The sequence below is a fragment of the Triticum urartu genome, chromosome 2A, assembly GCF_056163025.1.
Source record: "Triticum urartu cultivar PI428250 chromosome 2A, HENAU_Tu73, whole genome shotgun sequence".
In the NCBI taxonomy this organism is placed as follows: Eukaryota; Viridiplantae; Streptophyta; class Magnoliopsida; order Poales; family Poaceae; genus Triticum; species Triticum urartu.
The window spans coordinates 738,490,177-738,517,681 of record NC_141874.1 but is presented as its reverse complement, the minus strand read 5'-3'; the positions used below and the strand labels follow the sequence as shown (position 1 = coordinate 738,517,681).

The following is a 27,505-nucleotide window of genomic DNA, read 5'->3' as shown; positions in this document are numbered from 1 at the left end:
CTGCCCCATAGAGCCACCGTTGCATCGCTATCCGAGGCCGCCGCCTCGGCGTAAATCCACCGTCCGGAGCCGCCGCCCCGGCCTCCATCACCCCGACAACGATGCAACTCTGCACCACTGCCATGAGACCACCACTCCACAAAGGTCATTGCTTCCAAGGCGGTGCCTCCAAGAAGGTAACGACGTAATTGCCGTCACCGCCCGCTCCAATGGAGCTTGGGTTTTCATCCGGAAACACCAGACAGTTGCGGCAGCAGATGGACATAGCTCCGCGATGTGCCTTCAGGAAGGAATGCAATGCTCAAGAACATCGCCAGCACCGGCACCGAAGAAGGTGCAAGACTTTCGCCTGGAGGATCTACTCCACCGCCGGGCCTCATAGGAAGCGAACGGCATAGGAACATAGCAAGTTGTGCAGAGGACATCGTTGCCAACCACCAGCCCTCAACACGCCGCAGCAGAGCGCCATGTCAGATCCGCGCACCCCCAGCCACCTCCGGCCCAAGCTGCTGCTCTGTTGCAGCTCACCATCACCAGAACCTCCACCGACGCGGCACCGTCGTCCAGAAAACTGCGCCTCACCGCCACCACCGCAGCTCCCCGGGCCGAGGGAAGGGACCCCAGGCACCCAACGCGCCCTACAGCCGCAGCCCGCCGGAGCGCCGCCACCGCAGCTTGCCGGAGCGCCTCCACCGCCAGATCTGGGCGCCCGGGCGCCAGATCGACGACGGCCGGCCTCAGCGCCGCCCCGCCCGCGCCCGCGGCGCACCTCGCCGGCGAACCAGAGCCAAGCCGCCAGATCCGCGCGACAGGAGGCCACCGCGCCCGCCCCAGCTAGCTCCACGCCTCCGTGCACAAGCACGCCCAGAGCACCCACCGAGGCAGCCGGCCCGCGCCGTCCAACCCCAAACGGGAGGAGGAGAAGGCCCTGCCGCCGCCGCGCCGCGCGGGCTTTGCCCGGCGACGCCTGCCGGCGGCGGCGAGGGGAGGAAGGGCGGCGGGGTGTGGCATGGGCGGCGGCTAGGGTGCGCTCCTGGCCGCCCGCGGGAGCGGCCGGGGAGCGCTTTTTTTGTATCTGCGGGATTAGAGCAATATTTTTGGGTCAATGCATGAAAGGAAGAAATAATGCGACACTGCATTTATCCAACAAGTGCTAACATTTGCAACAGCGCATTGCAAGCCATCGGAAACAAATAGATTGGGTGTTCAGCATTCTTCGGCATTACAAACCACCGGAAACACACAGTTTCAGTGTTCGTGGTTTCACAGACAGAACTACTTATTACGGTGCGTTTGATAAAACATGAATTCGATGGGAACAGATAAAAACCAGTGTTTATGACGCAGTGACTGCAGTCTGCATCACCATTTCAGTCGCTAACCACTTCAGCTTGTGCTTCTTCGGGTTCTCTAACAACTCCCATTGTTAGCACGTAGCCTGGTGTTTGAGAGTTTAGCAAACAGATTAGAAGCACATAGCGATGTTTTGCAAACAAAACGATGTAATTGTGAGAACGACTTGATTTACCTCCAATACGTGCGCGCGGAATGTGCTGAACCTTCTCCCAATTTGGATCTCCAATTATTTTGCACGAACCCATCAACACATCATTGCATGCATGGACTCGAAAGTCCTGAAGTGACTGCGGCATTGTTGGAAGCGACCGAATATTACTACAGCAGCGGATACTCAGCTCATGCAGTGACCGAAGGTGCTCCATACAATCTGGCAAGGAGACCCAGCTGCAGAACTGGATACTGAGCACACGGAGGTGACTGACGAACCCACGAAGTTCTGGACCCAGTTCTTGGCTGCATCCACTGAACTTGAGATTTTTCAAGTACTTTGGGCCACCGTTGTCCTCACCATCCATCCAGCTTGGATACCTCAGACCTATGTAACCTTCGATTGTCAATTCATCGAGATACTTGGGTGGGCAAAGACCCTCTAGTACCTCTGTCTCAACTTCTGCACTCGCTACACCATCCCACTGCAGTACCAGTTTTCTGAGCCCGCCCTTATCAGCCAGATTGGCTTCAAGAGCTTCCGCCTTGCTTTCAATGTTTTCGATGCCACAAATGCACAGTTCGCCACCAAGCTTGTTTAGGTTCCCCAGTTGCTTTAACTGGTACCCTTGTTCCTTCCTTACCATGAACCTTCCCAACGTTTGCAGTGATGTCAGCCTGTCAATGCTTCCAATTTTCAGATCTTTAGAATAGATTACATGCCGCAAGTTGATGAGGTCACACCAATCTTCAGAAGAGGTTAACAGCAAATTACCACCAAAATGTAGGACCTGCATGTGGTAAAGCTTGCTCAAAGTGCCTGGTAAAACAAGCCTCATAGACAGCAATTGACTCTCTTTAGTCCGAAAAGCAAGATATCGTAGATGCCTTAACTGACCAACTGATGCTGGGACTGACAACATCTTTTGTCCGTAATCTGCACTGATAGCTATGCTAAGCACCCGCAACTTCTTTAGCCTCACAAACATATGCTCCAAAACTTTCTTCTCAACTGGTGCAGCCCATACACTATCAATGATGAGAGTGCGTAAGCTTTTCAGTTTACATATCTTCTCAGTAATCAATGCTGCATCATAGGTCTGAACAAAAACATGTTGAACGTCTGGAGGAACATCTACTGCAGAGCCTTCAATTATCCATTCTAATTTCTTATAACAAAAGTCATGCTTTATTAACTTCGCATGGTTTTCGATCCTGAGATGATCCCTTCCGGCCACCTTCTCCGCTAAATCACGCAGCAGGTCATGTACTATATAGTAGTCATTTTGATCCCTTACTCCAATTTGCAGAAATGAGGCTGACACTAGTTGATCAAAGTATTCCTGGCAAATATTTTCCGTATCCTCCCCTTGATTAGCACTTCTAGCAAACCCTGCTGCAGCCCACAGTTTAACCAACTCATCTCGTTTCAAGCAACGACTCCGAGGGAAAATACTGCAGTAAACAAAGCATCGCCTGACCTGCTCATCAAGATGTCGGTAGCTCCACCAAAGAGCTCCCATCGTCTCGTTAAGAATGTCCCCATCTCGAACACCTAACCAGAAATCAACATTTGTTCTTGTACGCAGTTGTCCACCCACTGTTCTGGCTGCTAGAGGTGATCCCTTCAGCTTTTTTGCAATCTCTTTCCCGATGTCTTCAAGTGTTCTTCGAACACCATCATCAATGGGTACACTGGGAAGTGCATAATGCATGAATAACTTCAGGAAGACATCTTCATCTAGGGCAGGAATGAGAATGCGTCTCTGCTCTTCAGCACCTAGAGCTATCAATGCATCTTCAGTTCGACTAGTCAAGAGGATCTTGCTTCCTGCCTCTCCAGCGTTCAGTGGTGTAAGTATCTTTTGCAGCTTCTCATACTGCACATCATCTCCATTACTGTACCAAACATCATCTAGTACCAAGAGGAACCGTTTTCCTTGCAGTTCATTCTTCAAATTAACTTCTAAGATGTCAGGATTATCGAAATGAGGGCACGGAGTCCCTGTAGCTGCGTTAAACATCATCTTGAAAATGGTATCCACACTAAAACTCTGAGTAACATGAACCCACATAACAAGGTCAAAATGACCATCCTTTTTCTCTTGCTTATCCTTTTTCTCACGGTCACAAACAAGTTGTGCAAGGGTTGACTTCCCAGAACCACCGATGCCATGAATGCCAATTACAGAATAACGCAGAGTACTATTGGTGCCAGGAAGACCATCTTGTTCCGTCTCATGAAGCATTGCAGCAATCTTATCACAATCTTCACCTCGTCCAATTACCACTAATGGAGGCGTCGCAGTAGTGACTGCACCTCGTGAGCTAGCAGCAACAGCATGGCTCCGGTTAGCGTTTATTATGCTTGGCAAGTTCATCTTTTCCAAAATTCCGCATGTATCATTTATGACCTTTTCTATTTTGTCTAGGCTCTGCTTCAACTTAGTTTTTGCCATACCACTCTTCTGAAAAAAAATAGCAAGTGAGGATTCGACGAATAAGAAAACAGAAGCCCACACTAATAAACTGAAGGAAATCCAAATTTAGCTTGATTTGCACTAAATCTAGTCAAGGTTACATCTGGTCTCTAGAGGAGACGAACAGAACTTTTAGGACTTAATTGACGATATTAAGAATACTATGAACAGAGTTCAATTAGTACTAGTGGTGTATATGAAGATTTTGCTTGTCCTTAAGCAAGTCATTATGTTGCTTTTTCAAGGAAGGTTATGGTTGCTAAGTTGTAAAGCCAGTGTGCCACAAATAAACCAGAAAATTGAGGTTGCGATGGTATTCTTAGAAATTCTCAGATCTTTCCATGTAATATTTTTGCAGAAAAACTTATAGGCCGGAAAGAAATAAAAACGCATAGAGGCAGGAAATGACCTGATCTTTTAGGGGGAAGCTCGGCACGGCAGATTGGAGCTTCTTCTTCACCCAATCCCTCTTACGTAGAGACACGTCGCTGTCTGGCTTCATCTTATTATCTTTGATCTGCTTCTTAAGACGGTGATATTCAACATCATCCAATATTTCTTCAGCTTCATAAAAAGCAGACTTAAGATCCTCGAACAGCTGCTGGAGACGACCCCTGTGACGACTCTCATCCACCATTTCCATCACCTGCTCCAGCAGTAAAATCTTTGTCTCAAGTTCCTTCAGCTTCTTCTATGCGTCAAAGCCTACGTAGGGGGAAGCTTTCTTGAAAAGCTCAGAGATGATGGGCGAGGCAACCCACCCTGCAGCTTTCATGCCCCATCCTATCCCGGCAGCAACTGTCAATGGTTCCACCATTAGAAGCTTCAAGTTGTTCAGTGATTCGCTGAAAAATGTACCAATGGTAAGTTCCTGAAATAAAGAATGCAGGGAAAAACACATGTCCTACACCATCAGTAGATTGAAGAATACCACAAAAAATATATAATGGCCTATATGAACAGAGGCACTTGCGATTTATAGACTGCCTATACAAACAGATCAGGAAATCTGAAGGAGAGTTCAGCTATTTTTAGAAGAGAAAAAAACAAGCGAAAACTGAAACCATATCAGGTGACCTGATCCAGATTTCTCATACAGAGATATGTAGTATTAGTAATACACAAGGATCAGACTCGCATATAGATAAAATGAGACGAACTCACGAACACAGTACTATGCTTTGCACATTGTCACGGTAACCAAATAAAGTCGACAAAAATGGCACTGTCTACCTGACTATATGCGTCCTCTTGGCTGGGAAATAATAGATCTAGGAGCCAAAATATTTGGCCCTAATGCAGAAAGATAGAGCTTGGAAACTAAAATGGAGCCCTCCTGACAACTACGTAATTTGATCCGGATACATCACGGAGTAGCACTCAACAACAGAGTCTGGCGATAAATTGCCTTCCGCTTGGATTTGGAATGCCTTTGCAGTGTTCTGCAAGTTCCTCTTCACCAAGTAATCACGGAGGTCCACATCCAACCTGCTTAACCAGAGATACGCAAGGCAAACATTAGTTCCATAGTCCATATCAATATATCAAGGTTAATTTGATGAAGGGAGGGGAAAACTTTAAAGAAATCTTCTCATGTAAAATTTACTCCACAAATAAAGGATACTTTTGCATGCAAGCACCAGAAACAACATGTGGTGTTAACAAGAAATGGAGGAAGAATAGAGAGATAAGATGAGCATTTGAAGCACTGAACTAAAGATGCAAAGCCAGGTTGCAACCTTTGCTCGTATGAAGCACGCAGCAGCTATAATCATCTATCTGCGTATATGCCATATATGCAGTAAATTTCTGAATAATTGCCGGGCATCTGTTTTTTCCTGACTTTTAAAAATATTGTTATCCCACTCGTCCTAGCAAACACAAGAGCTCATATATCATGCCTACTTGGAAAGAACAAAATAGGTAGTCCAGCATAACACGAACGAGCAGCATCAGCACGTGAGTGTGACATGAGTGTCTTCTTATGAGTCCAGCCCCACAGCCCCACAAGGAAGCTTCAGGTTTGGGGCTGAACTACAGACTAGAGCTAGATGCACAGGTTTCCCCGCGAAATGAAGGGGATTCCGGCCTGGTTGGGGTTGGGATTAAGTAAACAAGGCCTCAGTGGATCATCACGTATAATGCGCATGGAAATCACATGGGAAAGCATACGCTAGAGTGGATCTAGAGGCATTACCTAGGCGAGAATCGAATCCGGCGGCTGCAGGTCGGGGCAGGCGCTCGGCTGACTGACGGAAGACGCGGTCGATTCCGTGGGAGGAGGAGGTCGGGGACGGCGTGCAGCGGCTGGAGGAGGTCGCTGGAGTCGCCGTGCCTCGATTTCCGGCGGCGGCGCCGGAAACGGCGAAGGTGCGCTTTGGGTCGAAACCCTAGCTCGGTGGCTGGAGGTGGAGGAGACTGCTGCTGGAGTCGGCCGAGCGACTGGGGTGGCGACTGGCGACTGACGAGTGAAGCGCGTTGGGTTATGAAGCGCGTCCTCAATTATTGGTTAGGGCAACTCTACCAGATTCCTCGCATTGGGATCGTCATAAAAAGCATGGGTACATTGCAACACGTTTTTTTTTGAACCCCTAAAAAATGATGCTTACAAGATTTAATTTCTTTTGATGTTTTTATATGAATATGCATGCATGTACTCTGAGTACTTGCGATATTTCGTTCAATAATACGTTGTATTATATGCTACACCAAAAGTACAAAATTTCGGCCAATAAATGAAAAAAAAACAAGCTCATTTTTTGCATGTATTCCCTCCGTTCCTAAATACTACCTCTCTCTCAGTTTACAGGGCGTGCGCGTATTTTTAGGTCGTCAATTTGACCAACCTAATACAAGTCATATATTATAAAAAATATACCAACATAAACTTTGAAGTTTCTACTTTCAAAAGGTATAATTTTTATGTTATATAGTTTATATTAGGATGATAAAATTGATAACCTAGGTATACGCGCAAGACTTGTAAACTGAAACGGAGGTAGTATAAGACTTTGTAGAGATTTCATTATGAATCACATACGAATATATATATATATATATATATATATATATAGATGCATTTTAAGTGTAAATTTATTCATTTTGTTTCGTATATAGTCCACCTAGTGGAATTTCTACAAAGACTTATATTTAGGAGCGGATGAAGTATTTATCTTTTTTTATCTCCTACTCCCTCCGTCCGAAAATACTTGTCGTCAAAATGGATACAAATGAATGTATCTAGAATCAAAATACATCTAGATACATCCATTCCTCGGACAAGTATTTCCGGACGGAGGGAGTACATGCAAGCACGTATATTGACGAAAATTTGGCCCAATATACTACACTATTGTACATGCATTCAAATGCTTGATTAACATTTTTCAAATACAAAATTAATATATTTTTATTACATGGTCAAATTACTTATATGCATACTTAATATTTTTTACATGCTTGACTAACATTTTTTGAAATGCATGATTAAAAAATTGAATAATGATAAACATTTTTTGAAATGCATGATTAAAAAAATTGAATAATGATAAACATTTTTCTATATACATTTAATATATTTGAAATGTGTGATTAACAGTTTTCAAGTACAAGTTCAACATTTTTTGGATACAATACAAGATTAACATTTTTTCAGTACATGGTCAACAATTTTTTATACACATTTAAGATTTTTCAAATGCTTGATTAACATTTTTATATACTTTTATACATTTTTTTTAAATGCTTGATTTCAAGTTCTTTAACACATGATTAACTTTTTTCACACACATTGTATATATTTTTACGAGATATGTAACGTCCGAACGTTCGGATCTTGGGAATAGATCCGAACGACGGTTTTGCCGCACGATCATTCGGTAACTGCCCTTTTTTCGCTATATCTTGGGAAACTCCCGTGATTTTCTCGCACGAGCATTCCGTAACTGCCTTTTTTTGCTATATCTTTAGAAACTCCCATTTTTTCTCCCTATATTCGTCAACCATTTTTTTTGCGATCTAAAAAATAATTGCGCCCAGCTGCTGCAATCGAACTTGGGTCTGCTAGCTTTTGTAAGATGCCGATGACCAACTCACCTAATACCACTTTCACATCTTTTAATTGGAAAAATGCCTAGATGACCTTTTTTAAACCCCATGACAGCAAAAGAAAAGTTGTTTCTTTATTGCTTGTTGGCCTTGTCTAGTACTCCCTCCGTCCGAAAATACTTGTCATCAAAATGAATAAAAATGGATGTATCTAAAACTAAAATACATCTAGATACATCTCCTTTTATCCATTTTGATGACAAGTATTTTCAGACGGAGGGAGTACATCATTTCGTACGAGATTATACGTTGCGGAATTAGGCATACATACAAACATTTTTGTTGGTAACTTTGACCCGAGGAAAAACAAGTTGTTAAAAGCATGCCCTCGGTAAGTTCTATTTAAATATCACGGTATTTTACGCACCGCGGGCCTTAATAACTTACGTAAAAACACTACGGTAACTTTGACCCGGGATGAAAATTTGTTTTGGAACATAACACAGTACCCCGATCCTGGTAACTTTGGCGCCGGGGGGAGGCATGGGTGGTTGATGAAATATCCCCTTGTAACTTTTATGCGAATAGCATGGTAACCCACATATCGCAGATCTGATAACTTATGTACCTCGGTCCTAATAACTTTGGCATTTTGGGGGGGGGGGGGTGACAAAATATCCTCCAGTAACTTTTTGTGCGAACAACATGGTAATTCACACATCCAGACCTGATAACTTATGTTCCTCGGTCCTGATAATTTTGGTGAGGGAGGTGATAAAATACACACACAGTAACTTTAATGTTAATAGCATGGTAACTAACACATCGCATACCTGATAAGTTATGTACCCTGGTCCTGGTAACTTTGGCACCGGGCGAGGGGGGGGGGGCAGGGTGGTTGTTGAAATATCCCCTGGTAACTTTTATGTGAATAGCATGGTAACTCACATATCAAAGACCTGATAACTTATGTACCTCGGTGCTGATAACTTTAGCAGGGGGGAGGGGTTGATGAAATATCCCCCCGGTAGCTCTTTACGTGAATAGCTTGGTAACTCACACATCGCAGACCTGATAACTTATGAGCCTCTGTCCTGATAACTTTGACGAGGGGGTTGTTTAAAAACATACACTCAAAAACTTCCATGTAAATAGTTTGATATTATATCCATCGTATACATGATAACTCACGCGCAAACACCACGGTAACTTTAACCCGAGCTGATAAGAAGGTTAGAGAAACCAGGTTTATGCACAACATGGTAACATATGTAGCACATACGTCATAACTTACTTGGCCTAGAAGTGGTAACTTTTGATCTGACAAAAGTCGTCCGAACATATCAACATGTGATCTAGTTTTGAAACTCTTGTCATGACGGATTTTTTATGTGAAAATGATTTTTCGATCGGACCGGCGATTTGAGCTAACATTTGGAAGTTTTGAAATAGGGGAAAATCTACGATTACATCAGCTACTGTGTCTTCTACTTCATTTGCACGTGGAAAGAAGGTTGCGGGATCATTTTTATGCTCGGTAATTCCTATATAACAAGATGTAACTTAGTTATCACTGACGTGATAACTTACTTAATGTGGGCCTGGTAACTTTTGACTCTAAAAAAAGTTGTTGAAACATATCAATATGGGATCTAGTTTTGAAGGTCTCGTTGCGACAAATCTTTCATGTGAAAACATTTTTTCAATTGGACTGACGGTTTGAGCTACAAAACATTTTAAAGTTTTGAAATATGGGGGAATTTAAGATGACATCAGCTATCATGTCCTCTAGTTCATTTGCATGTGGGGAGAAGGTTGGTTGATCTTGTTTATGCCCCGGTAATTTCTATATAAATAAGATGATAACTTATGAATCAAAGACGTGATAACTTACTTAGTGTGGGCCTGATAACTTTTGACTAAAAAAAGTCATCGGAACATATCAATATGGGATCTAATTTCAAAGGTCTCCTCGCGACGAATCTTTTATGTGAAAATGATTTTTCAATCTGAGCGGCGGTTTGAACTAGAAAACATTTTGAAGTTTTAAAAAAAGAGGAATCTAAGATGACATCAGCTTTTCATCTTCTAGTGTATGTATGCATGTAATTAGAGGAAGAAGTGCACGTGAAAGCAAAACTAGTCATTATAATGCATGTATGCATGTAATTAGAGTGAAATAAGGATCGTTCTTGCCTATTGCTAAAATCCAAACGTTTGGTACTTATAAAAGTCCATATTTTTAATATAATTTTTGTAAACTTGAAAAATATTTTCTCTATGCATATTTAACATTTTTTAAATATTTGGTTAAGGTTTTCTAAATGTTTCATGTAAAGTGCTATTTGTAATATATATTTTCAGAACATTTGGAAGTATAAACGAAAATAAAAAAGATATCATAAAACATGAGAAAAATATATATACGAGGTCGTGGCCTCCCGCGCGCATGGGCCGGCCCTCTGGCGCTGCCTCGACGCGAGGCTTCCCAACGTCTCGCTATAAGAGAGATATTGGGGCGCCCTGCATAAAAGCTGACTCGGGCGAAATCACTAACTAAGGGGTACCCTTTGCAACAACTTGGGAGTTTTTTTTTCCTATGTTTGTCTATTGAAAACGTTTTACTTCTTGAATCGTGTGTCCAAATCCAAACCATTTTCACCGCTGGATTCTTGCGTCGAGACCTTTGAAACTAGATCGCATCTTAATATGTTTCAACAAAAAAAATTACGGAAAAAACAGAGATGAAAACCAGAGCCGGAAACATGAGCTTTTTCACTTTTTTCACAGAAGTAAATGTGTGCTTCGCGTGGAAGCAAAAAAAATGTTTTTCTTCTTTTACAAAAGGTACGGATGTGCTTCTCGCGAAAGCAAATCGTGCTTCTCGTGGATGAAATAAATATGTTTTTTTTAATTTCTGATAGGCACAGTTATGCTTCTCACGGAAGCAAATCTGTGTCTCCACGAGTAGCAAATTTGTGCTTCTCGTAGAAGAAAAAAACATGTTTTTTCAAGAGGCACAGCAATGCTTCTTGCGAAAACAAATTAATGCATTCACGAGAAACAAACCTAAAGAAGAAAAAACCTTGCGAACCAACGAAGGAAGCTCAGCAAGCGAAGTGGAACGAGAAACATTACGCAGAAAAAGAAGACGAAAATGGGCTGGCCCAACAGGTACATCGCAGGGGAAAACGCTTCAGCGAGATAGAAGAAACTCTCGTGTGAAGCGAGATATAGTCAACGCGTATATTTGGTGCCAAGTGGACCTGGCGGTGGGCCATCCCTATATAATTGACCAAAAGTGTTTTCACCCAGAAGAAAGACCGCGTATACCCAAACAATGCAATCAAAAGTGGTATTTTTTTAGGAAAACAAAATAACCATGGTACTATTTTGGAATATTAATCTGAATTGAGGTGGTTTTTTGTATTTACTCAGGAAAAGTTGATCGGCATACCGATGATTGGCTGGAGTTTGCTCGTGCTTGTCGAGTCAAAGAATTCTAAAGGATAGCCATGGTGGCATATGGCCATACTTCGAGTCAAAATAAGAGAAAATATAGCGTTTCCAAATGAAGTGTGAAAGTAGCGGACCCTGCTGTAACTGGCCCATGCCTGGTCCTGCTGTGAATTAATTGTGTGTTTTTCTGATGTTGTACAACCTACACAAGGTATTAAAAAAATGTTAAATCAAGCATTTGAAAAATATTAAATGTGTATAGAAAATATTTTGACTATGTATTGAAAAAATATTAATCTTTTATTTGAAAAAATGTTAATCGATCATTTGAAAAATGTTAATTATGTTTAGAAAAAATGTTGACCATGTACATTAAATTGTTAATCTTATATTTGAAAAATGTTAATCAAGTATTTGAAAAATATTAAATTATGTATAGAAAAATGTTGACCATGTATTCTATAAATATTAAACTTGTATTTAAAAAAAAGTTAATCAAGCATTTAAAATATGTTAAACATGTGTATAGAAAATATGTTAACCGTGTACAAAAAAAATGTTAAACTTGTATTTGAAAAATATTAACCATGTATTAAAAATATTCTTGACGTATAAAAAATGAAAAAACAATGAAAACCGAAAAAATAAACCAAAGAAAAAAATGAAAAATAAAACCAAAGAAATAAGTGCAAATAAAATGGAAAACAGTAAAAACTGCTAAAGAAACCGATGAAAATCAACAAAAAAATAAGAAAAAACTAAGAAACCGAATGAATACAAAAAGGAAAAAAAGAAACTAAAAAAAATGAGAAACCAATGGAAAGAATGGAAACAGTGAATACCCGACAAAGAAACAGAGAAAACCGATGAAAAATAAGAAAGAAACAATCAAAACCGGAGAAAAACGAAGGAAAAAGAAAGAAAAGAAAAAACTAGTAAAAACCAAGAAACCAGTGAAAACCAAGAAGAAACGCGGGAAAACATTTTAAAAACAAATAAAAACTGAAGAAACTAGTGAGGAAACAAAGAAAAACTGAAGAAAAAAAGAAACGGAAAAGAAAAAATGTGCGAACCAACGAACGAAGCTCTGCGAGCGAACTCGGTCGATAAACCTAGCACGGGAAAAAGAGAAAAATGTGCTGGCCCAACAGCTACATCGTAGTGGAAAACGCTTCAGCGGGACAGAAGAAACTCTCGCGTGAAGTGACATATAGTTGACGCGCATTTTTTTTGAGGAAACATATTTCGTGCCAAACGGACCTGATAGTGGACCATCCCTATATAATGCGGATCAATTGCAGCCCAATCAGTGCCTGGTGTTTTTTGCACACACAAAAAATGACCTTCAAAGTGGTATTTTTTTAGGAAAACAAAATAACCGTGGTACTATTTTGGAGCCCTAATCCGAATTGTGGTGGTTTCTTGTATTAACTCAGGAAAAGGTGATCGGCATACGGATGATTGGGTGAAGTTTGCTCGTGCTTGTAGAGTCAAAGAATTCTAGAAGGATGTCCATGGTGGCATATGGCCATACTTTGATTACTTTTGTGAAACCGCAGAATAAATATGGTTCAAAGACCAACCAAACAATTTGATCTTCCCTTCTCTCTCTTTTTGTGGGAATTTGACCTTCCCTTCTTGTCCATCATTCTTTTTCTGCTCGATGTGAAGTCTATAAATTCCTCTGCCGTTCCACCCTCCAAGAGTCACACAAACATCCAAAACACTGAGAAAGTGCAGGCAGGGACAACCAAGAACACAAAGCTAGCTAGCTACGCGCAAGGTTTCAGCTGATCAACACACGAGCTAGGGAGGGATGGCGCTGAAGACAGGAGAAGACCTGAAGCTGCTGGGGATCAGGGGGAGCCCGCACGTGCTGCGCGTGCGGCTCGCGCTCCGTCTCAAGGGCTTGAGCTACGACTACGTGGAGCAGGACCCCAGGAACAACCACAAGATGGGCGACCTGCTCCGCCACAGCACGGTGCCGGTGCTGCTGATCCACGGCGGCAAGCCCGTCCGCAGCTCCCTCAACATAATACTATACGTCGACGAGGCCTTCGCCGGCCCCTCCCTCCTCCCCGCTGGCTGCCACGCCCGTGCCGTTGCTCGCTACTGGGCCGACTTCATCGATGACACGGTACTGTGCATTACAAACACTTCAAATGCATAATCATTGTTAATTTGATTCATCGATTGCTTTGTGCTCTTTTACCATGGTTCTAGTTCTACGTTGTAATTCATCGTGTGTTCGTTCGATGGCAGCTCGTTGAGGCGATGTACAAGGCGGCATGCGGCGAAATGGAGGGCCAGAAGGCAGAGGGCAGGAACCAGGCGGCTGCGGCGATAGAGGCCCTAGAGGGTGCACTGAGAGAGTGCTCCAAGCCCTTCTTTGGCGGCGACAATGCCGGATATGTGGACGTCGTTCTCGGGAGCCTTCTTCCATGGGTGTGTGCCGCCGACGCGACGTGGGGTACTGAGACCTTAGACCCCGCCATGACGCACTGGTAGAAAAAGGGCTTGTAGTCCCGGTTCGTAAGTGTCTTTTGTCCCGGTTCTGAAACCGGGACTAAAGGGTCGGTACTAATGCCCTGTCCCTTTAGTCCCGGTTCAATCCAGAACCGGGATAGATGGGCCTCCACGTGGCCTGTGCGCGGAGCCCAGGCAGGAGACCCTTTGGTCCCGGTTGGTGGCATCAACCGGGACCAATAGGTATCCACGCGTCAGCATTTCTGTGGCTGGGGTTTTTGTTTTTTTTTTGGAAAGGGGGGGGTTTGGGGGTTTTGGGGGGTTAATTTAGGTGTTTCATATATTGTGTTAGCTAGTTATAATTAATAGAGAGAAGTGTCCTCTCTTATGTCCGTGCTTGGTCGACGCTACGTACTATACATACGTATAGAGAGGACTAGACACGCTAGCTAGCTAGTAAGCAAACGAAGGAAACAGAAGATCGTCATGAACATATATGCATACAGAGAGAAGTGATATCGACCACATCTCCTTCTTCGAGAGATTGGTCGAACAACAAGTTCTCGTATATCTATCCGACACTACCGGCTACATATATACAATAATTATCTCTTACAAATATAATCATACGGACCCAGGGTCCACATAGTATTCTCCGTCTTCAAGGATCACGTGGTCAAGAAAGAATGCCGCCAATTCCTCTTGAATTGCTCGCATGCGAGCTGGTGCTAGGAGTTCATCCCGCTTCCGAAACATCTAATTTAAAGAAGGGGGTCAATACATATATATATGAATGAATGAAACTCAACACAAATGATGGTAATAAAATAAAATTGTGAATGTTGTTATTTACGTACTTCATATTGTTCGTCAGTGTAGTCCCGCTCACAGGTCGTGTGGCGGATGGACTCGCAAACGTAGTATCCACAGAAATCATTCCCTTGTTCCTGCCACAACCACTTTACAAGAAATAGAGGTCAATCAAACTGATAAGCAAGAATGCCAAATGGTATTGATGAAACTAGCGCTTGAATCATTAGTAGTTGCGCGGAACATGCTACTATAGTACTTACTTTCGGGTGTCTAAATTGCAGCTCCTTCGGCAGTCCCGGAGCTTTTCTGGTGAATTTTCTCCAAACCCTGCCGGACAAAGAAAACAATTACTTGATATATCAGGAAATGAACAAAGTTGCTGATATGGTGGATAATGATCGATTTAACTTACTTCTTGAGTATTTGAGTCATGTCTGCATAGTCCTGGGGATCTTTTCGTCTTGAGTCTAAGACGGTTACTAGTCCCTGCTCAAGCTTAATCTCTAGGAGAATATAAGCACACGCATGCATAACTCATCAATTACATTACTATAACCTTGACTAATATATAAGGGAAAACCGAATACGCACAAAACAGTAACACTCACTTGAAGTTGTAAGAAAAGAGTATTATATCTTTGTTTTCATTTATTACAAACGATCGTAGCAAGTTGGCCTCGGTAGCTACGGCATGAAATTTAACCTGAGTTGCATCTATGAGATATGTGTTAATGAACCCAATATCACCGACTTGTCTTTTCTTCAATTCGGCGATCTTCAATCTGCATAATATAGTGAGGATAATTATAAATACATGCAATGAAAGAGCTGAGCTATATAGAGAGACTTAATGACAGAAGTAGTACTACTTACAGATAGTAGCAGGCGACCGTTGTTTTATCGAGGGCCAATTGATTGAAAAACTGAAAGAACTCCTCAAATGGAACATGCAACAGTTCAATTCCAACGAGGTCATGCTCCTTTTTAACTTTCACATACAAAGTACTCCTCCCCCCAGAGTCTCTGCAGATTTTCAAGTATCAATCATGCAATCTTCGCATCATCGTTGATAGAGATCTTTCATCTTTGACGAGAGACTTCCCGTACTCGTATCTTTGTATCTGCACCTCCATGGGTTCATAATGTACATCGTCGGGCAGGTAATCGGCAAGATTGCTATAACCGGGCACCATCCTCGGATCATTAGCGACGTTGTCGCTAGGCACCTTGAGCGGGGGGCACGATTGCTTCGCTTGTTCGCCGAGCTGGGCAATTTGTTTCCCAGCTCGTCGTTCTTTCAGCCTTTGATCACTGATAGTACTTCCCGACCGCTCCGCTTCGGCAAATTCCTTTTCAATAATGCGCTCATAGTTTCCTTTCGGCGGAGACTTGGGTGGTTTTGTCAGGGCAGCCAGAGTGCGCTTCGCTTTCACCGGATCTAGCTTCTCCTCCGGAAGTGGATGTCTCTTTGCTTTCAACCCTTGAAACCAGTCATCCACTTCGGTTCATGCGATCTCGGCGTTCTCCTCCGGGGTCCTCTCGTATGGTAACTTCTCTGGAGTCCTCAGAGAAGGACCGAATCTGTATGTCCTGCCGCCTCTGGCTGTACTGCTAGACGCCGGCCGAGCAGACGGAGCGGTTGTCTTCTTTACTTGCTTACGAGGCGGAGGAGAAGGACTACGACATGCCGGAGCAGTCGGAGCGGCGGCAGGTCTCTTCCGCCCTTGCTGACGAGGCGGAGAAGGAGGAGGCTGGCTGCTTGGGCGCGTCGGTGCAGGCGGAGAAGGAGGCGGAGTGCCGCCACGCGCTGGAGAAGGAGCCGGTCGAGTCCCCTGATCGTCACTCGCCGGAGAAGGAGGCGGTGGAGGAGGCGGAGTGCCCTGACTCACCGGAGAAGGAGGCGGTGGAGGAGGCGGAGTGCCCTGACTCGCCGGAGGAGGAGGCGGTGGAGGAGGCGGAGTGCCCTGACTTACCGGAGGAGGAGGAGGAGGCAGAGGCGTTCAGTTGGGAAGGTTGATGAGCTCCTTCTGCCATAGGCATGGAGTCTTTAGAGCAGAACCCAGCCTAGTCTCCCCTTCACCGGTAGGGTCGTCAAGCTGGAGGTCCTCAAATCCCTCCGTTATTTCATCCACCATCACCCTAGCATATCCTTCTGGAATCGGCCAGCAGTGAAAAGTTGCGCCGAGTTCAGTAGGATAAACAGAGCCAACAGCCGCCTTGACCTTCAAATTCATCCATTGCGTCATAAGGTGGCAATTTGGAGACTCCGTAATAGCATCCACGGGATAGCTGGCAGGAGCCGTCAAGGCATGCTCCGGCTGAAGCAGCTCGGTGGAAGCCACGCTGCTTCTCCGCTGAGATGGCGGGGTAGCTTCCGGGGAAGCTTCGGCAGTACGTTTGCTGCGATTTGCTTCTCGTTCCTCTATCGCTTGTACCCTTGCTTGCAGCGCCTGCATTTGGGTCTGCTGCACTTTTTTCCTCCTCTCATGGGATTTGTAACCGCTTGCGTCAGGAGACCCAACCTTCCACAGAATGGAGCCTGGTGTGCCTCGTGTCCGTCCAGGGTGCTCAGGATTCCCGAGGGCCATTGTGAGCTCGTCGTTCTCTCTGTCTGGAAAGAACGTCCCTTGCTGCGCTGCTTCGATATAGTGCTGAAGCTTCCTGACTGGTATGTCCATTTGATCGTTCGTCCAAATGCACTTCCCTGTTACAGGGTCCAAGGTTCCGCCAGCCCCGAAGAACCAAGTCCGGCAACGGTCTGGCCAGTTAATTGTCTCTGGTTCGATCCCTTTATCAACCATATCATTCTCAGTCTTGGCCCACTTAGGCCGGGCTACGAGGTAGCCACCTGACCCCGTGCGATGGTGATGCTTTTCTTCGCAGCATTTTTCTTGTTTGTCGCCGACATCTTCTTACTCTTTTCCGATGTCTTGTGGGCCACAAATGCGGGCCAGTGATCTCTGATCTTCTCATATCTGCCCTTGAATTCTGGTGTCTCATTATTTTTGACAAACTTATTCAGCTCTTTCTGCCACCTCCTGAATAGTTCTGCCATCCTCTTAAGAGCAAAAGACTTGATTAATTGCTCTTTAACTGGCTTCTCTGGATTATCCTCTGGCGGTAGGGTGAAATTTGACTTCAGCTCAGTCCAAAGATCATTTTTCTGCATATCATTGACATAAGACACCTCAGGGTCTTCTGTATCCGGCTTAAACCATTGCTGGATGTTGATCGGGATCTTGTCCCTAACCAAAACCCCGCACTGAGCAACAAATGCGCTCTTTGTCCGGAGGGGTTCAATCGGTTGGCTGTCGGGCCGCGATTGCTATGATCTCAAACTTTTCATCCGAGCTCAACTTTTTCTTCGGGCCTCGTCTCTTTACCAAAGTTGTGCTTGATCCGGAGGGCTAGAAAAAAGAACAAAGACTTAATTAATATGTGTACATACCAAAAAAATGAATGCATCAATTAGCTAGTCAGCAGAAGCTTAACTAATATATATACCTGGCTGGACTCGGTTCGGTCACCAGAGACGTCATCACGGTCTCCTTGCACCGGCATTTGGTCACCGGAGCCGTCCTCACGGTCTCCTTCTTGCACCGGCATTAGGTCACCGGAGACATCATAATCAGCTGCTTCCAGACCATCGGTGTCGTTGAGAAACAACGAGCAGATGGCATCACTTCCTCGTGCGATTATGTCCCCCAACAACTCTTCTTGTACTTCGTCTCGGGCGGTGTCCATAGTTTCTACAAATATTGACAACATCGCAATTATTATTCAAACATGACAGATGGATATATTAGTGGCAAAAACGTAGAACTAATATTAATTAGTGGCATCGACGCTGCTTCTCTAGGGTTTGGGGTGGCCTCGACAATGCTTCAAGTATAAAAAAAGAAGAGGAAGAAGAAAAAAAAGAGGAGAAGAAAGAATAGAGGAGTAAGAACTCCTCTATTCTTTCTTCTCCTACTCCTCTATTCTTTCTTCTCCTCTTTTTTTTCTTCTTCTTTCTCTTTTTTTTATCAGGAACGAGGGTCGTCGAGGGTCACCGAGCGATAGAGGAAACGCTAAATAGCAAGTATCGTGGGTGTGAGATACATGTGACCGTCGGTGTCGGACACTACATCCACGTCCCACAAGTGACGTGGGCGTCGAAGCCCGCGCCACTTGTGGGACGTGGATGTAGTGTCCGACACCGACGGCCACATGTATCTCACACCGACGATACTTTCTATTTAGGGTTTCCTCTACCGTTCGGCGACCCTGACCCTCGACGACCCTCGTTTCCGATAAAATAAAGAGGAAGAAGAAGAAGAAAAAAAGAGAAGAAGAGAAGAAAAAAAAAGAGGAGTAACAAAAAAGAGAAGAAGAGAAGAAGAAGAAGAAAAAAAAAGAGGAGTTACTCCTCTTTTTTTAACTCCTCTTTTTTTTCTTCTTCTTCTCTTTTTTTTCTTCTTCTTCCTCTTTATTCCCTCGTTTCCGATAACTCCTCTTTTTTTTTCTTCTTCCTCTTTATTTTATCGGAAATGAGGGTCGTCGAGGGTCAGGGTCGCCAAACGGTAGAGGAAACCCTAAATAGCAAGTATCGTGGGTGTGAGATACATGTGGCCGTCGGTGTCGGACACTACATCCACGTCCCACAAGTGGCGCGGGCTTCGACGGTACATGTATCTCACACCGACGATACTTTCTATTTAGGGTTTCTCCTCTACCGCTCGGCGACCCTCGACGACCCTCGTTCCCGATAAAAAAAAGAGGAAGAAGAAGATTCTTCTCTTTTTTTTTCTTCTTCCTCTTCTTTGTTTATCCTCTTCTTCCTCTCATGTTCGAGAGGATCGCCGAGGGGTCGGGAGATTGCCTATTGTCAAAGGATTCAACAAAACCATGTCTTCATCATTAGGCGAAAGTAACAGGTGCATGATGGTACGAAGCTCTCCAAAATTATTTTGGAACGGAGTCCCAGATAAGATAATTCGCTTTTTGGTACAAAGTTCAGCAAGAACCTTCCAAATATCGTTATTTGGAAGGCCTTTGCTGAAATTCATACAAAAAGGCAAATTATCCTATCCGGGACACCATTCCAAAATAATTTTGGAGGACTTTGTCATGCCCTGGTTACTTCCGGCTAATGATGAAGCCATGGATTTCTTCAATACTTTGACACTAGGAAACCTCTCTCGACCCCTCGGCAATCCTCGACCCCTCGAACCCTCGACGACCCTAGAACCCTCGACCCCTAGACGACCCTGGAACCCTCGACCCTCGATCCCTCGACCCTATAGAACCCTCGAAGAAAGGAATAGCTAGAGGAGAAGATCGAAAAAAAAGAAGAAAAAAAGAGGAGAAGAAGAAAGGAATAGTGGAGAAGAAGAGAAAAATAGACTTTTTCTTCTTCTTATTTATTTCTCCTTTTCTTCCTCTCCTCTTGTTCTTTCTTTCCTCTTCTTATTTTCTTCTTTCCTATCCTTCTTTTCCTTCCTTTCTTAATATCACTTAGCAAATGCACTAACCTAAAATGCAACAAACATAAAATGCACTAAATCGATCAACTAACCTAAAATCAGTGATAAAATGCACTAACCTAAAATCAATATCTACTAACAACTTAAAAAAATTAATACATATATGAAAAAATGCATATATGAAAAAAACATCATCATATCATCAACAGAAAAAATAGTATTTTTTCTAAAAATCTATCTTCTCAGCACATACATATACTCATACATCATCATATACTCATACATATACATATAATCTGCAGGAAAAAACATATATGTGTAATTTGCAAAAAAAAAGGGGGAAGAGGGGGGCGGTGCCGGCCCAGACCACAGCGAGGCAGAGGCGACGGTGGCGCGGGGCAGTTGGGGCGCGGCGAGGCAGAGGCGACGGCGAGGCAGAGGCGGGGCGGCGACGGCGTCGGGGCGTGACATACGGCGTCGGGGCGGCGCGGAGAGACCGCGACGGCGCGGGGTGGCGCGCGGCGACGGCGTCGGGGCGGTGCGGGGTGGCGACGGCGTCGGGGCGGCGCGGGACGGCGTTGGAGGCAGGGCGACGACGGCGATTGCGAGGCGCGGAGGGGCAGCCTGGCGGCGTCGTCGGGGCGCGATGGAAGAACTGAACAAAAAATTTCACAAGTCTTGCTTATATAGACGGCGCATTGGTCACGGTTCGTGGCACCAACCGTGACCAATGCCCCCCTTTACTCCCGGTTGGTGTCACCAACCGGGACCAAAGGCCAATTTTCAGCAGCCCAAAGGGCGGGAAGTGGCGGCATTTGGTCCCGGTTGGTGGCACCAACCGGGACTAAAGGCCAATTTTCAGCAGCCCAAAGGGCGGGAAGTGGCGGCATTTGGTCCCGGTTGGTGGCACCAACCGGGACTAAAGGGGGCATTGGTCACTGTTCGTGGCACGAACCGTGATCACGAACCGTGACCAATGCCCCTCTTTAGTCCCGGTTGATGCCACCAACCGGGACCAAAGGCCTTGTGCTGCCCCGCGCCCAAATGTTTAGTCCCACCTCGCTAGTTGAGAGGGAGCCGCACCTGTTTATAAGGTGCGGTGCGCCTTCCCTCTCGAGCTCCTCTCTAAAGCAGGCTTCCGGGCCTAACCGTGCAATGTGTGCCTGTGGGCCTACTGGGCCTCCTGCGGGCCTGAATCCTGACCCATGGTAGGGTTTCTAGTCGTATTCAGGCCGTGGGTGCCCAGTAGGTGGCACTTTTTTTGTTTTTTTTGTTTTTTTTGTTTCTACTTACAACAAAATACTTATTGTTGCTATATTTAATTTTTTCCAGTTTTTTTGTTTTGTTTTCCGCATTATTTATTCTCTTTTGTTTTTTGCTTTATTTTTTAATTCTTTTTGCTTTTACTTTTTAAAAAAATATAAACTTTCTGTTAGTGCCATTAGTTTTCAAATTTGAAAACACTTTTTTTTGTTTTTTTGTTTTCTTTGTTGCTTTATTTATTTTATTTTGTTTCTACTTACAACAAAATACTTATTGTTGCTATTTTCATTTTTTTTCAGTTTTTTGTTTTGTTTTCTGTATTATTTATTTTCTTTTGTTTTTTTCTTTATTTTTTAATTCTTTTTGCTTTTAGGTCAGCAAAATTATAAACTTTTTGTTGCTTTATTTATTTTATTTTGTTTCTACTTACAACAAAATACTTATTGTTGCTATTTTTTCCAGTTTTTTTGTTTTGTTTTCTGCATTATTTATTTGGTTTTTTTTGCTTTAATTTTTAATTCTGATTGCTTTTAGGTTAGCAAAATTATAAACTTTCTGTTAGTGCCATTAGTTTTAGAAAAATTATAAACTTTCTGTTAGTGCCATTAGTTTTCAAATTTGAATAGTTAAAATTTGAATTCTTTGAAAATTGTTTAAATCACAAGTTTGTGATTAACTTACTAAAAAATGAGAATAGATGCGCTTATAGAGAAAATTCAACCTAAATTCCTAGTAAATTTTTATGAATTTCAAAGAAATTCACTATGAATTTAGGTTAAACTTTTCTCTATTAGGGCATCTATTTTCACTTTGAGAGGAGCTCAACAAGGCAACGAGGGAAGGGCTTATAAACCGGTGTGAGCCCCCTTCGGTTGGCGAGGTGGGACTAAACTCTGCCCGCAACGAGGACCAACCCTTTAGTCCCGGTTTGTGGCACAAACCGGGACTAATGGTCATGGGCCAAGGGCGAGGAGCAAAATTATAAACTTTCTGTTAGTGCCATTAGTTTTAGAAAGTTGAAAGTTGAAAGTTGGCATGGGCCAGGGACTAACTAATGGTCATGGTATTACGAGGGCCGGACCATAAGACATGAAAGCATTTCAAATGAACTCTGAAAAAGTTGAAAGTTGGCATGGTATCATAATTTCACCCACATAGCATGTGCATGTACAAAACGGACAATGGTAGCATGTTCGTGTGTTACAAAGTTGGCATGGTATCATCATAATAGTTGTGGGAGAAAGTCTTCACTTTTTCTTCGCTTGTGTCATTTGCTTATTGCGCCGTAACCATGGATAATCTTCATTGTTTATCAGGATGCTTGGGTCAGCCTTGACATTGAAGGGAGGAATTTCATGAAACTTTTCATAATCTTCAGACATGTCTGTCTTGCAACCGGAAGCAGTTGCGTCATAATCACGTGGCAGTCATGAGACTTTAGGTTCTGAAACTTTTTCTCTGGCATATTTATTATTCCCTTTATATTCGACGAGAAGCCAGTCGTGACCTTCATACTGAGCAGGCATTCAAAGAAGATTTCTTTCTCTTCTTTCGTAAGAGCGTAGCTGGCAGGACCTTTATACTGCTTTGGAGGCATGCCGTCTTTTTCGTGCAAACGTTGCAGGTCCTCCCGTGCCTCAGGTGTATCTTTTGTCTTCCCATACACGCCCAAGAAGCCTAGCAGGTTCACGCAAAGGTTCTTCGTCACATGCATCACGTCGATTGAGGAGCGGACCTCTAGGTCTTTTCAGTAGGGTAGGTCCCAAAATATAGATTTCTTCTTCCACATGGGTGCGTGTCCCTCAACGTCATTCGGAACAGCTAGTCCACCGGGACCCTTTCCAAAGATTACGTAGTGTAAATCATTGACCATAGCAAGCACGTGATCACCGGTGCGCATGGCGGGCTTCTTCCGGTGATCTGCCTTGCCTTTGAAATGCTTGCCTTTCTTTCGACATTGATGGTTGGTCGGAAGAAATCAACGATGGCCCAGGTACACATTTTTCCTGCATTTGTCCAGGTATATACTTTCAGTGTCATCTAAACAGTGCGTGCATGCGTGGTATCCTTTGTTTGTCTGTCCTGAAAGGTTACTGAGAGCGAGCAATCGTTGATGGTCACGAACAGCAACGCCTTAAGGTTAAATTCCTCCTGTCTGTGCTCATCCCACGTACGTACACCGTTTCCATTTCACAGCTGTAAAAGTTCTTCAACTAATGGCCTTAGGTACACATCACTTTTGTTGCCGGGTTGATTAAGGCCTTGGATGAGAACTGGCATCATAATGAACTTCCGCTTCATGCACATCCTCTAACATGCGATCGAACTTCAGCTTCTCCTTTTGACTTTCGCATTGCGTCCTTGCATCGACAATGACCCGGCGGAGATCATCATCATCGGGCACATCGTCTGGTTCCTCTTGATCTTCAGCAGCTTCACCTGTTGCAGCATCATTGGGCACATCGTCTGGTTCCTCTTGATCTTCACCAGCTCCCCCCGTTGCAGCATCACCGTATTCAGGGGGCACATAGTTGTCATCGTACTCTTCTTCTTCGTCGTCTTCCATCATAACCCTTATTTCTCCGTGCCTCGTCCAAACATTATAGTGTGGCATGAAACCCTTGTAAAGCAGGTGGGAGTGAAGGATTTTCCGGTTAGAGTAAGACCTCGTATTCCCACATTCAGTGCATGAACAACACATATAACCATTCTGCTTGTTTGCCTCAGCCGCATCGAGAAACTCATGCACGTCCTTAATGTACTCGCGGGTGTGTCTGTCACCGTACATCCATTGCCGGTTTATCTGCGTGCATTATATATAATTAAGTGTCCAAATTAATAGAAGTTCTTCATCACATTAAAACCAAAGTGCATACATAGTTCTCATCTAACAACATATAGCTTTCCAGAGCATCTAATTAATTAAACCATACATTGAAACTATGTAAAACATTTCAATGCGAAAACAAATGCGATCATAATCGCAACCAAGGTAACAATTGATCCAACGGCATAATGATACCAAGCCTCGATATGAATGGCATATTTTCTAATCTTTCTAATCTTTAAGAGCATTACATCCATCTTGATCTTGTGATCATCGACGACATCCGCAACATGCAACTCCAATATCATCTTCTCCTCCTCAATTTTTTTTATTTTTTCCTTCAACAAATTGTTTTCTTCTTCAGCTAAATTTAACCTCTCGACAATAGGGTCGGTTGGCATTTCCGATTCACATACATCCTACATAAATAAAATCTATGTCACGTTGGTCGGCATAATTTTCATAAACAATAAATGAACCAATAGTTATAAAGATAATATATATACCACATCCGAATCATAGACAGGACGAGGGCCGACGGGGGCGGATACCAAAACCATCGCACTATATAAGATGCAATAATAAAAGTAAGAAAATAATACAAGTATCTATGTAAACATACAAGTAAGAATATTTTTCCTTTCAGAAAGAAGATAAGAACAAGAGGCTTACCACGGTGGTGCCGGCGATGAGCTCGGCGCGGGTGATCGACGGCGGTGAAGACGGGGACGGGGCGTGACGGACCGCTAAACCTAGATAAATATTATGGAAAATGGAGCTTGGAGAGGAGAAAACTTAAGTAGTGTGGCTCGGGCATTCCATCGAACACCTTGTGTGCATAGGAGGTGAGCTAGAGCACCACCAAGCCCTCTCCCCCTCGGCCAGAGAAAAACAGAGCACTGGGGTGCTCTGCTCGCGAGCGAGGGTATATATAGGCACCTCATTGGTCCCGGTTGGTGACATGAGCCGGGACTAAAGGGGATCCTTTGGTCCCGGTTCAAGCCACCAACCGAGACCAATGGTGGTGGGCCAGGAGCGAGGCCCATTTGTCCCGGTTCATCCCACTAACCGGGACCAAAAGGTCCAGATGAACCGGGACCAATGGCCCACGTGGCCCGGCCGGCCCCCTGGGCTCACGAACCGGGACCATGCCCACATTGGTCCCAGTTCTGAACTGAACCGGGACTAATGGGCTGACCTGATCTGGACCAAAGCCCTGTTTTCTACTAGTGACGCCGCTCTTTGCCACTTGGAAGGACCGCTTCAGTTGCCCCCACTTGTTTCTTTTTTCTGGTTAAACTTTGCAAAGCCCATACATTATAGACAACCGAGCCCACCCAAGCACATGGCCTTTCACATACGAGAAGTCATTGGCCTGTGCCATACAATCGTATTTGCATAGAGCACGGACGGAGGGAGACCTGAGTCCTAGGCGCAACTGCCGCCTGGCAGCCAAGCAAAAAGCGCCGCGCCCTCGCCAGCTCATCTCCGGTATTCGGCAAACGCCTTGTGCACAACGGACGCCCGGCCGGTTTCCCGATCTATGGCCCTTTCAATTTTATATGTGATGCTCTTCTGCGTGTTATTGATCAATCGAGATAAGCCCTAGGGTAAGCTCATCTTTTTTAGTTTCAGTTCTAATTTCCAAATTCTTGTTCCTTTTCTATTTATGAGTTAGGAATTGGGCGAGTTTTATTTAAAATATCAACCTTGCGTACAATATACCAATTGATAACTAGTTAAACTGATTTTAGCTTCACGGAATAATTTGTACAAAATAAGTTTCACTATCTGAGAGAGGAATAAATCTTTAGGTACTATCTACCTTCATGTATAATATTTTATTTAATGTCTCAACCTTTTGACATTTTGCAGGGGAGCTAAAGGAGGGTTTTCCTATGTTTGTTGTAAAATCTACTCGGTTAATTGATCTGAACAAGCTTTCTTGGGATCCATCTAAAAGTAAGAGAATTGCATGTTTTGATCTCAATCAACATCAGGACAATGTACTTTACATGGGAACCTTATGAGCCTCATGCATCTGTTGAGAGATTCTTCTCGCTATGAAGTTTCTGAAGAATGTTTTACGTAACATTTGCTTTGTGGAAGAGCAATCTTGGATATCATCTATGACGAAGTGATATTAAAACGCTTCCATGAAAAAAAAATGTTCTGCGATGAACAGGAGGAAGTGATGGGTTTAAATTAATTTATCATAATGTTCACATTCTCCCTTAACATGTACTTTCTTTCTTATAGGTTGCTGGCTAGAAATTTTATTCCAGAAGATTACGAACAGCAAATTGCTACTTGTCAAGTCATTGTGTCTTAAATGGTTAGTTTACTTTTACTCTTGCAATAAAGTTGTCATAATTATGTGTATGATGAAATTATACTATAAGGAAATATATGATTTTGCTTATTATTCTTAGTCCCTCTATGTATGCTTGTGTAGTTGTGTGGCTAGTTTGTGTAAATGGTCTAACCATTAGTATCTACAGATCTTCCCGTGAAAAAATATACTAACACATCTTTGCCCCCTCTCAGTTTTTATCCTGGGTCCGCCCCTGCGGGCAGAGGGGAAGAACCAGGCAGCCTCTGCGGTACAGGCCCTAGAGGGTGCTATGAGAGAGTCCTCTAAGCCATTCTTTGGGCGCGACAACGCCGGATATGTGGACGTCGTTCTCAGGAGCTTTCTTCCATTCGTGCATGTCGTCGACGCAATGCATGGTACCAAGGCCTCCGACCCTACCACGACACTGCTCTTGGCCACTTGGACGAACCGCTTCGGTGCGTTGGACACGAGGCCGGTGGATCATGCCGGGCATGGGGAAGCAAGTAGGCTTTGCCACGATAATGCATGCTCGCTACATTGGGTGATCGAACGCGACATGGGGTACCAAGAGCTTCGACCCCACCACAGTGCCGCTCCTGGCCACTTGGTTAGACCGCTTCGGTGAGTTGGACACGACGCATGGGGGCATACCAAACATGGGGAAGTTATCGGCTTTGGCATCCATGCTCGCCATCCTGGTCAATCAAGCGTGATGCCTTATGTATATTTGGTAGTCATGTATGTAATTTCGATAATTTTGATTGCGTATATTACTTGGACGGGCCTATAGAGCCAAGGTGGACCAAAAGGGCAATGTGCCCCTTTGAAACAAATAATAGGAAAT

At 44.0% G+C, this 27,505-nt stretch overlaps 2 protein-coding genes across 2 annotated transcripts; one reads left to right on the top strand and one right to left on the bottom strand.

Moving 5' to 3' along the window:
- Positions 1-1,167: 1,167 nt before the first annotated feature.
- Positions 1,168-6,472, bottom strand: LOC125540226 (putative disease resistance RPP13-like protein 1). The gene is made up of 5 exons (XM_048703802.2): positions 6,184-6,472; positions 5,220-5,474; positions 4,396-4,831; positions 1,529-3,974; positions 1,168-1,438 (listed from the first exon to the last, which is right to left on the bottom strand). Exons 3-5 carry the CDS (start codon positions 4,627-4,629, stop codon positions 1,371-1,373), a joined length of 2,748 nt encoding a protein of 915 aa, XP_048559759.2. The 5' UTR covers positions 4,630-4,831; positions 5,220-5,474; positions 6,184-6,472; the 3' UTR covers positions 1,168-1,370.
- A 6,767-nt stretch (positions 6,473-13,239) lies between these two features.
- Positions 13,240-14,208, top strand: LOC147987476 (putative glutathione S-transferase GSTU6). Its single transcript, XM_087540350.1, has 2 exons — positions 13,240-13,629; positions 13,755-14,208. Exons 1-2 carry the CDS (start codon positions 13,309-13,311, stop codon positions 13,998-14,000), a joined length of 567 nt encoding a protein of 188 aa, XP_087396476.1. The 5' UTR covers positions 13,240-13,308; the 3' UTR covers positions 14,001-14,208.
- Positions 14,209-27,505: the final 13,297 nt, after the last annotated feature.

Excerpts from the sequence above, each read along its gene's own strand:
- LOC125540226 (XM_048703802.2), bottom strand. The coding sequence starts at position 4,629 with ATGGAAATGGTGGATGAGAGTCGTCACAGGGGTCGTCTCCAGCAGCTG. Across the intron at positions 3,975-4,395 it reads GCTTCCCCCTAAAAGATCAG|AAGAGTGGTATGGCAAAAAC; the intron begins GTCATTTCCTGC and ends ATTTTTTTTCAG. Across the intron at positions 1,439-1,528 it reads TCCGCGCGCACGTATTGGAG|GCTACGTGCTAACAATGGGA; the intron begins GTAAATCAAGTC and ends CTCAAACACCAG.
- LOC147987476 (XM_087540350.1), top strand. The coding sequence starts at position 13,309 with ATGGCGCTGAAGACAGGAGAAGACCTGAAGCTGCTGGGGATCAGGGGG. Across the intron at positions 13,630-13,754 it reads CCGACTTCATCGATGACACG|CTCGTTGAGGCGATGTACAA; the intron begins GTACTGTGCATT and ends GTTCGATGGCAG.